The sequence below is a fragment of the Mirounga angustirostris genome, unplaced genomic scaffold (genome assembly GCF_029215605.1).
Source record: "Mirounga angustirostris isolate CCGP_5_RB_7025 unplaced genomic scaffold, mMirAng1.0.hap1 SCAF_1, whole genome shotgun sequence".
Classification (NCBI taxonomy): Eukaryota; Metazoa; Chordata; class Mammalia; order Carnivora; family Phocidae; genus Mirounga; species Mirounga angustirostris.
Genome location: NW_026991709.1, coordinates 12,051,598 through 12,061,947, shown reverse-complemented (window position 1 = coordinate 12,061,947; position 10,350 = coordinate 12,051,598). Strand labels below are relative to the sequence as shown.

Below are 10,350 nucleotides of genomic sequence, written 5' to 3'. Positions count from 1 at the left end.
ATGAGATCATGACCTGAGCCGAAATCAAGAGTTGGACACTCAGCTGACTGAGCCACCCAGTCGCCCCTATGGAACATTTTTTAAACAAACCTTAAAAATAATAAAAGCCTCTCTTTATTATTTTATTAGCACAACAACGGTACATCATTTAATGCTTGGAGTGCTCATCCTGTGTCAGTAACCATGCAGGATCCCTTACATATAATATCTCAATGAATCCTCACAATAAGTGATCATTTTGAGTGTTTACACCTGAGTAATCTGTAAGTCAGTGAGGTTTGGTATTTTGTTCAAGATCACACACCTGCGGGGCGCCTGGGTGGCTCAGTTGGTTAAGCGTCTACCTTTGGCTCAGGTCATGATCTCAGGGTCTGGGATCGAGCCCCACATCGGGCTCCCTGCTCGGCGGGAAGCCTGCTTCTCCCTCTCCCACTCCCCCTGCTTGTGTTCCCTCTCTTGCTATGTCTCTATCTTTCAAATAAATAAATAAAATCTTTAAAAAAAATTTAAAAAATTAAAAAAAAAAAGATCACACACCTACAAAGTGACAGAGCTGAGAGTTTGATGAGAGTCCACACACCCCCTGCACCACAATCAAGCATATCGTTGCCGTGTATGCCCAAACCATGAGATTCTCATGACCTCATCTGGATCCGTCACAGTGCTTAGCTGAAAATGGCAGCCCCTCCTCCAGCTGGATTAAGCAGAAAAAGGACTTTTTTTTTTTTTTAAGATTTTATTTGACAGAGAGCTCGAGAGAGCACAAGCACAGGGAGCAGTAGAAGGAGAGGGAGAAGCAGGCTCCCCGCCGAGCAGGGAGCCCTTCGCAGTGCTCAGTCCCAGGACGCTGGGATCACGACCTGAACCGAAGGCGGACGCCTAACCATCTGAGCCACCCAGGCGCCCCACTTCCACACAGAGCCAGCCTATTTCCTCCTGTGCTTCATTCTGAATCATGTCTCCCAAGGACAGGTCTTGGCAGAGCCTAGGTCACATGCCCATTTTCGAGCAGATTTAAGAAAATGAGGGCTCTTCTCTCCTGTCAAGAGCAGCTTCGAAGGTCTGACTTCCTGTGCTAGGAACCACATCCTCCCTAGATGAACGACATATACCACCATTAATACAGGCATTTCAAAGAGGAGAGGCAGAGCCAAAGTACAACAGCCGTCGACCACATCTTTAAACTAATCTGAGAAGCTTGGGGCTCAACTGGGCAAATCATGGTGTAAACTGTGGCTAAGTGGAAAAGTGGAGAGGACAAGGCCATGGAACCGGGTTCACCCACAGAGGTGAAACCACACTGAGCAGAAAGGCCCAGCTCAAAATTCTAAAGCTGAGTCACCATTGGACCGCATGCTCCTTGCTAGAAGGTCCTCAAGGTACACCAGGAAGGACCCGCCCCACAACTACAAGTAGGTCTCTCTCTTTTTTCTGAAATTTTATTTATTTGAAAGAGAGAGCGTGAGCGGCAGAGGGAGAGGGACAAGCAGACTCCCTGCTGAGCACAGAGTCCAACACGGGTTGGATCCCAGGACCCTGAGAGCATGACCTGTGCCAAAGGCAGACACTTAACTGACTGAGCCACCCTAGGTGTCCCCTCCCCCATCTTTTTAAAGACTTTATCTCTTGGGACACCTGGGTGGCTTAGTTGGTTAAGCGGCTGCCTTCCGCCTGGGTCATGATCCCAGGGTCCTGGGATCAAGTCCCACATCGGGCTCCTTGCTCAGCAGGGAGCCTGCTTCCCCCTCTCTCTCCCTCTGCTTGTGCTCTCTCTGTCAAATAAATAAAATCTGAAAAAAAAAAAAAAAAAACTTTATTTCTCTTTTTGGAGTAGGTCTCTCTTATAACAATGTTAAGCCTCTTTGATATATCTGTCCTGTTGAGACTCTCAGATAGGACCTGTCATATAGGGGGCCTGGGGGATAGGGCCATACATCAATCATCTAGGGAAAACGTGGGTCCTCAAAGAGGAAGCCAGACCTCTGAAGTTGGTCTCAGCAGGAAAGAAAATTCCTTAGTCTTTAGTTTCCTAAATCTAGATTTGGGGGAGTGGAGGCATACTGAGTGCACCTGAGGATTCTCTCAAAGGTGGGAGGGTGGTGGGCTCTGCCATTCTACAGCAGGCTGGGGACTGGGCTCAGAAACAAACTGGGGAGGGCCACAGGCCAGGTTCTCCTGTCCCAGGGACTGTCTTCCCTTTGCTTATGTCATCCCAAGCCTTGAGGCAAGTTGTAATTTGAAGTTCCAGTCTGGTCTCAGCTGGGCAAGAAGTATTATGCCACATTTGTGGGTCTGCCCTTAGGCCAGGGGAGGAGAGGGAGGCCAGTGCCCCCTGCCCGGGAAGCAGGGTGGTGGTGGCAGCAATAATGTCAAGCAAAATGAGTATCTGGGGGTTACATTTGGGGCTGAGGGGTCCATTTGCGGCCCCCCCCCCCCCCCCCCCCCCAGTTACTGATTTCTGATCATCCAGATGGTGGAACGGAGCTTCCCTTTCAGGACCTGGATAAATGTATGTCGAATGAACAGAACATTATCGAAAAGGAAAGGCAATACTTCTAGGAACAAGCAAACCAGCGTGAGGGGTGTCTGAGAGGTACCAAGTATGTCCCAAACAATGGCTGGGTCCCAGTGATGGCAGTCCCAGGCAGTTGGCAGCAGGGACGTATGTCAGGAAGTAGCAGGTCCTGGTCATAGAGATAAGGTCACAAGGGACTCCCATCTCTGGGAGGCTCCCCACCCCCAAGAGCAGAGCTCTGTCCTGGTAGCTCGATGAAGAAAAGGAATAATACTGGGCGCCTGGGTGGCTCAGTTGGTTAAGCGACTGCCTTCGGCTCAGGTCATGATCCTGGAGTCCCGGGATCGAGTCCCGCATCGGGCTCCCTGCTCGGCAGAGAGTCTGCTTCGTCCTCTGACCCTATCCCCTCTCATGTGTTCTCTCTCTCTTATTCTCTCTCTCAAATAAATAAATAAAATCTTAAAAAAAAAAAAAAGAAAAGAAAAGGAATAATACTGCAACGGTTCTATCAAGGAACAGAAAACTAGAGCCCGGAGGTACCAAACCAGACTCAGGTACACAGAACAAGGGCAAAAACCATTTCATACAGCTGGGAGCCAAAAGCCACAGGGATTTTGAGATTCTGTCTTCAGGGTGTTGGACCAGGGTCCTGGTCCTAGAACCTGAAGAAAGGAGCCCTGAAATCCAAGGCTGGGAATCAGGCAGAGTTTGATGCATGCCTAGTAATGAGTTCAGACCCTACTACTACACCTGAAAATCCAGGTGGCAAAGTTAGAAGGTGAAACACTAACAGAAAAAGGTCAAGGCTGCCTCAGAGGAGAGAGGAGCGTCAGATCACCATTCAACAAACGCTGACCAACCGGCCAAAATCTTTTCTCTGGCCTGAAACTTAGTTCCTTCAATTAGTGAATCTGTTTTTCCATAAGTGAAATTGCCTTCTTCACAGGAATAATCTCTGTTCACAGTTTTTATATCATCAATCAAAAAGAGAAAAAGTATTTATTCAGGTGATCAGCCAAAAATACGGTTATTATTCTTAGTAGTTGTTTATATAACAAGGGACCGTTGTATAATCATTCAAATGAACTTTATTCACCTTATTAATATAGACAACATTTACAAACATAAAGCATGCTGTGCTGAAATTAAGGATTTACTAGTGCTTTCTGGTAACTTTACCTTCCCGTTATCCAATATTGAAAATGGTTTCCTTTGATTTTTTTTTTAAAGATTTATTTAATTATTTGACAGGGAGAGAGAGAGAGAGAGAGCACAAGCAGGGGGAGTGGGAGGGGGAGAAGCAGGCTCCCCACTGAGCAGAGAGCCCAATGCGGGGCTCAATCCCAGGACCCCAGGATCATGACCTGAGCTGAAGGCAGATGCCCAACTGACTGAGCCACCCAGGAGCCCCAAAATGGTTTCCTTTGTATTATGTTGCTGCAATGCAAATAGGTGTCATACATCTAATTCCCATTCTTTTTTTTTTTAAGATTTTGTTTATTCTATTTGAGAGAGATAGAGTGCGCGCACACACAAGCAGGGGGAGGAACAGAGGGAGAAGGAGAAGCAGGCTCCCCGCCGAGCAGGGAGCCCGATGTGGGGCTCCATCCCAGGACCCTGGGATCATGACCTGAGCTGAAGGCAGACGCTTAACCGACTGAACCACCCAGGCGCACCTCTAATTCCCCACTCTTAACAAGATTCACAGAATCCTAGCCTTCTAAAATGTTTTATAACTATAGTTCTTATTATGTAGCTATATTACCTACTGTTCACAATTTTGTTTAGAATAATGCCGTAATTGGAGAAGGCACATAACTCATTCAGTAAAACAATGACATATTATACCAATTAATTACCCCATCATCTAAGCAGAAAGTCCTGACATTTCCTTTGAAGACGTAGTTTTACTTAACCATCATGCACTTTACAAAATAACTTGTTCTTTCAAAATCAGAGTGGCAAGTGCCCCTTCTGAACCACATCCATAATCCAGAACTCTGAGTTCAATAAGGAAACAGATCCGCTCCCTTTGACCACTCTCTATATTCTTCTAGTTGCCCAATTCTGTGGCTAACGCAATTACGCAAACCTAAAAAAGTTATTTTCTGAAAGTGGACAGAACGCAACAATCTCATGAATATCAATCTCTTGTCATTTGCCAAAAGTGCAAACTGGCGCAAAATTCAGACATCTTTTCATTTATGAAAGGGTTCCTCAGATCAGAAATTGGATCCCTACACTGAGATTTTCAGATGGAAAAAGCCTCTGGGGAATCTGAAACATGACACAGAGAGGCTTCAGGTAAACTTAGAGACGAAGCCAGAAGTGAAACCTTAAGTTTCCACTGAGCCCAAGGAGTTTTTTTTTTCTTTTACCTCCAAAAGGGCAGAGAATACACCCAAACTCTTTTAAAAGTGGCCACTGGAGTCTATTTCTAGAACAGCTATATCAACTAGCTTGGCTGATGGATTTCTTTTTTTTTTTTTTTTTAAAGATTTTATTTATTTATTTTTTAGAGAGCGAGCGAGAGAGAAACAGCATGAGAGGGGAGAGGGTCAGAGGGAGAAGCAGGCTCCCCGCTGAGCTGGGAGCCCGATGTGGGACTCGATCCCAGGACCCTGGGATCATGATCTGAGCCAAAGGCAGACGCTTAACCATCTGAGCCACCCAGGCGCCCTCTTTTTTTTTTTATTAAAGATTTTATTTATTTATTTGAGAGAGAGAGAGAGAGAGCATGAAGGGGGGAGGGTCAGAGGGAGAAGCAGACTCCCCGCCGAGCAGGGAGCCTGATGTGGGACTTGATCCTGGGACTCCAGGATCATGACCTGAACCGAAGGCAGTCGCTTAACCAACTGAGCCACCCAGGCGTCCGGCTGATGGATTTCTACAGCCAAGATAATGAAGTTAGGCAGGAAAAAGTACAACCCAGGTATTTCGTGCTTTTTGGTTTTGTTTTGTTTTTATTCAGTACCCACAGAGAAGGTCTATGAAAAAGGAAGAGTGCATTAACTCCATTGGGCTAATTTCCTGATTGTAACATTTCCACCCACATAGAGTGTCCTAAAAGTCTTAGAACAGTTGTAAGCTTTAATAACCTCAGGTGTATAAATGCAGCAACCTTGCAAGAAACATTCATCATGTGAAGGTTTGCTTGCCTACAGTCTATACTTCTTTAGTTTTGTGAACTTTGATAATACTTTTTAAGGTTTTTTGTTGTGCTTTGTTTCAGTAACTATGTTTGAAGATGGCATCAGCAACTGTTTTTGAGGTATTAGAGCTGAAAACTGCACTAAGACTTTTCGGAATATCCTTTATATGATCCCGTCTGAGTCCTTGTCCTACCTCATTTTACCCATGACTGACATTTAAACTCCAGAATGGGTTAAATTGTTTTCCTAGGAGTTCTCTTCTTTTCTTGCAACACCCTCAGAGCAAAGCTGGTTCAATGTTTCTCAGGCTCAGTTTCTTACAGCTTTCTCACTCACACATCACTGGAGAGGTGATTAGTTTTGTAAAAAGTACAGAGACTCACAGTTCTCAGACTCTTGTGTTACAGCAATAAATCTCAGCTTCTAAGTGTGATGTCAGTACAACTGAAAATGGTTTGAGGCAGTACTGTGAATATTTAAGTGGTCATATTTTAATAAATTTCCACACATTCATCCAGTTAAAAAAACTTGTCTTGACTTCAGGTGTTTTCTCCCCTTCTCCCTCATCAGTGTTGGCTGGGTTTTTATCTGTGACTTCTTCTGTTTTTATAAGGCTTTCATACACTTCCTGGGCTCTGGCAATTTCTTTCCGTGCATCAAAATGGACTTTTTGCCTGGACAGGAGGGGAACGATTAAATTAAAATCATTAATTCGCTTGTTTAGTTTTCTGATGTTTTCTTGAAACTGCTCACAAACTTGGCTCCACTGTTTCTGTTCAGTTGGTGTCATTGGATTCCCAAGTTTTTTCCTTGACACTAAAATCGCCTCTCTGAGTTGATCAATGGTATCCTTTATTCCCTTTTGCATTAGGATCCATTCTGGTTGGTATCCATTATCTATCAATATTCTGTTAAGGTTGTGAGTCATGGGATCAATATATGAACAGCCAGAAAATTTTTTTAGAGGTTTTCCCTTCCCACTGAGATTGTCAAAGTCTCCTCTGGCCATTGATTCCTGAATGAGATCCTCTACTAAACGCTCTATAGCTTGAGTTATCTTTTGTTCTTTACTCTGTCTTACATCTTTAACAATCAAACTATCGACGAAATACTGGCTTTGTAGTTTCTGCTTCTGATATTCCATCACTTGCTCAGTTGCACGGTCTGCTCTAAACTGCCTATATTGCTTCTCTCGTTGACTTGGAGTTCCAAAACCAATACCTTCAAAACTTAAATAATGCCGGTGTTGGGGTGTTTTATATTTGAATTTGTCTTCTTCTTCCTCTGCTTCTTCAACTTTATTCGGTCGGGCATTTGTTTGTTCTAGCACGTGAGAAAGCACCTTCCTATAAGCTTCTTCGATCCTTATAAATGTTGCAGAATCCGCAGTACTAGAGCCACCGTCTGGATGGTATTGCTTGGCAAGCTTATGAAAAGATTCCCTGACATCATCTGCAGAGCACCCTTCATCCAGACTTAGCAGCCTATAATATTCTCTCATCTCCTTTTTGGATTTATGAGTTGACATCATTCTATTTCTAATGACACCAAGATATGGGAGCATTTTCACTCTATTAGATATCGTTGAAACATTTATCAGATGAGATCTTAAGATTTGAGCCATTGTCACATACATCGTGTTCATAATTGTACCCAGGTATCTTCCTAGAGATGGTCTACAAACAGACAACAAATATAGAGTGAAGAAAGCTGTATTATCGGCAAATCTCGTATTTTCAGCAATAAGGAAATTACAGGTACAATAAGGGGCAGTTCTTTCTAATGCTGCTGCCAAATGCTTATAGCTATACTTCACTTTTGTTAGCAGAAAAATGGAAGTCGATGATGCTTAGTATTAACATATTGTGATATAATCTGGATTCTACTCCTCACTAACCAACCACAGAATTTCACAGCTGGTAGGTTCTTAGAGATTTAATCCAATCTTATCATTTTAAGAGAAAATGTCGGCCCAGAAGGTTAAGCAACATAACCCAGTCACACAGCAAGGTGTAAGGAAAATGGTCAGGTTTAGGGCACAATAAGGTCTTGCTTAATTCTCTGTATCCCTAGCAGATTATAAACTTCATCACCTCCACTCCATCTTAGTGTAATACTGTCTTCATCGTCTCAAGGAGTCTTCTCATGAGACTTACCACACATGAAACAGAGAACACGAGCAAGTATGTACCTACTCTGACACTACATTGAATAGAATCAAGGGTCCAAAAGACTTGAAGTTCCCACCTTATCAAGAAGGAGCTGTTTGCTACGTGCTAGAAAACCAAGATGAAAGGGGGGCCCTCCCGACACGTTATTAAAAAAAAATAAAATAAAACGCATGGTTTAGCAGAAGAGGACAACTTACACCGAGACAATGGCGATGAAATGCCAGAAGTGGTTTAAGTGCAAGTGGGACTTTGATGTACAAACGCTAAAACTGAGCTCCTGGGGACCCCAATTTTCTGGACAGTTGGGGTCAACGGCTTTAGACTTGGGATGGTGGTGGCTGAGCCCACGGTGGCCATTGCGCGGCAGCGGTCAGTCCTGACGCGGGACACGCCTCGCCCCGTCCCCTACTCACCTCCACAGCCTTGGGGAAGGCGCTTAGCGGCTCCCGCCCCCATGCTGCGCCTCTGCGCATGCGTGCGCGGTCTGCCCTTCGCTCTCTGCCATCTCGCTGCGGCCCAGGGGGAGTGTCTCCGCTGGACTAAACCATCGGTCGGCTAGCCCTGAGGGGACCACAGTGGGGACGGAGGACAGAATCGGACCTAATCGGGACAGAGGTCCTACTTTAACAGGAAACCCAAGAACCTCGCCTAAAACGAACTCTACCCTGGGCACACAGGCAGGACAATTCGGAAGGCTCCGCCCCGCCTCGGGGCGATCCGCTCCGCCCCCGCTCCCACCTGCCCCGAGGGGGTGGTCCGGCCGATTGGGATTGTGGGAGGTGTAGTTCGCAGGGAAGTGCGGCGCGCTGAGGCCTTCGCAGTGCGCGTGCGCCTTCCCGGAAGGAGGCGGGGGCGGCGGAAATGTGGCAGTGGCCTGCAACGGGGGCAGGCAGAGTCCATTGCAGAGTGTGGTGAGTGTAGGTTGGGACCGTTGAAGTCGCAGTGGCTCGGGGGCGACGGCCCTCGGTAACCTGCTTTTGAGAAGGGACGACGAGGTCGTTTCCCCGAAGAGGTCTGAACAGCCTCTTCCGGGTCTGCAGATGGGGCACCAGCGAAGAGACTTGAAAGTTCTACCCAACCCAGAAAGATCTAGCTAACCCAGGCTAGAATTAATTCGTTAATTCAGCAAGTACTTACTGAGCAGCTCGCTTAGCCAGGCGTTGGTAGGTACGGGGTGAGGACAGTTGAGCTCCAGATCAAAACAGGGGTCTCCTGGCTTTTAAGCTCAGCCGCGGTCATGGGGATTTCCTGTTTCCCCCTCTTGAACGGGGAGGTAATTTTTTAAAAAAGAAAAATAGAGGGCGCCTGGGTGGCTCAGTTGGTTAAGCGACTGCCTTCAGCTCAGGTCATGATCCTGGAGTCCCGGGATCGAGTCCCACATCGGGGTCCCTGCTCAGCGGGGGGTCTGCTTCTCCCTCTGACCCTCTTCCCTCTCTTGCTATCTGTCTCTAATTCTCTATCAAATAAATAAATAAAATAAAATAAAAAAAAAAGAAAAATAGAAAAAGGCAGAAAATTGATTTTCTCTGTGTCTATCAGTAAAATAAGGGTACCAGTAAATGGTAAATGTATATTTAGCACTTTTTGCCCGCTACTGTGCTAAGTGCTTTATGTATAGACTCTTAATCCTTACAACAGCCCTATGAAATAAAGTATAGTTATCTTCCTCATTTACATGTGATGAAATAACAATTGCATGAAATGCACTGAATTTTTGTGAGAATTACACAAGATATGTAAGCCACTTCACACAATGCCTGGAGCATTAAGCAGTGTATTTTGACTATGCCTCCTTTAAAGGAGCCAGAAATAGGTACTGGCTTTCCTAAGCTTCTGAATTATAGACAGTGTAACAGTTTGCTACCTCCTATGTAGTTGTACAGAGAAAGACCTAAATACTGATGCAGAGGGATTTCCTTATAAGCCAGCAATGAACATAAAGAGTTCTGTGTGCAACAAAATAGTGTTTCTACAGTGTTAACTTTTCTGGCCAACATCTTAAACACAGCATAAAAGTGGGGAAAAAAAGCATAAACTCAGCTTTAAAAACTTCTCGTATTTGTATAGCACTTTGCGTTTTACAAAGCACTCATCACAAATCTCATTCTGATTTTTGCACTTTAGAAGTTACTGTACTTAAGCACCATGTAGTTAAGTGCCTTTTGTTAAGTTACTAGAACTCTAAGTCCGTTTCTCTCTTTCAGAGTGTCAGTTTTATAGCGTGATTCTTCACTTGTAGAAGGTGAATTGGAGTTGGCTGAATAATCCATTAGCAACAGTTGCAGCTGCAAAATGCAAACTAGCTAACCGATTCAGGGAATTATTTTTCTCACGTGTAAGAAATGTGGAGGTAGCCAGTTTCTGGGTATTGTATTGGTTCATCTACCAAGAGTTGCCACATTTGCTTTACTATTCTCTCCCTTTCTCTATATATGTGCTTTTTTTTTTTTTTTAGATTTTATTTATTGGAGCGCCTAGGTGGCTCAGTCGTTAAGCGTTTGCCTGCGGCTCA

General features: G+C 44.9%; 1 protein-coding gene across 2 annotated transcripts; it reads right to left on the bottom strand.

The window, feature by feature from the left end:
• Positions 1–5,458: 5,458 nt before the first annotated feature.
• DNAJC28 (DnaJ heat shock protein family (Hsp40) member C28) lies at positions 5,459–8,581 on the bottom strand. Of its 2 annotated transcripts, none has more exons than XM_045902526.2 (2): positions 8,252–8,581; positions 5,459–7,343 (listed from the first exon to the last, which is right to left on the bottom strand). In XM_045902526.2, exon 2 carries the CDS (start codon positions 7,310–7,312, stop codon positions 6,152–6,154), a length of 1,161 nt encoding a protein of 386 aa, XP_045758482.1. In that variant the 5' UTR covers positions 7,313–7,343; positions 8,252–8,581; the 3' UTR covers positions 5,459–6,151. The 2 variants fall into 2 exon arrangements, with proteins under 2 accessions (XP_045758482.1, XP_045758483.1); XM_045902527.2 differs by lacking the exon at positions 8,252–8,581 and adding an exon at positions 8,036–8,245.
• Between the last annotated feature and the right edge of the window lie 1,769 nt (positions 8,582–10,350).

Excerpts from the sequence above, each read along its gene's own strand:
- DNAJC28 (XM_045902526.2), bottom strand. The coding sequence starts at position 7,312 with ATGAACACGATGTATGTGACAATGGCTCAAATCTTAAGATCTCATCTG.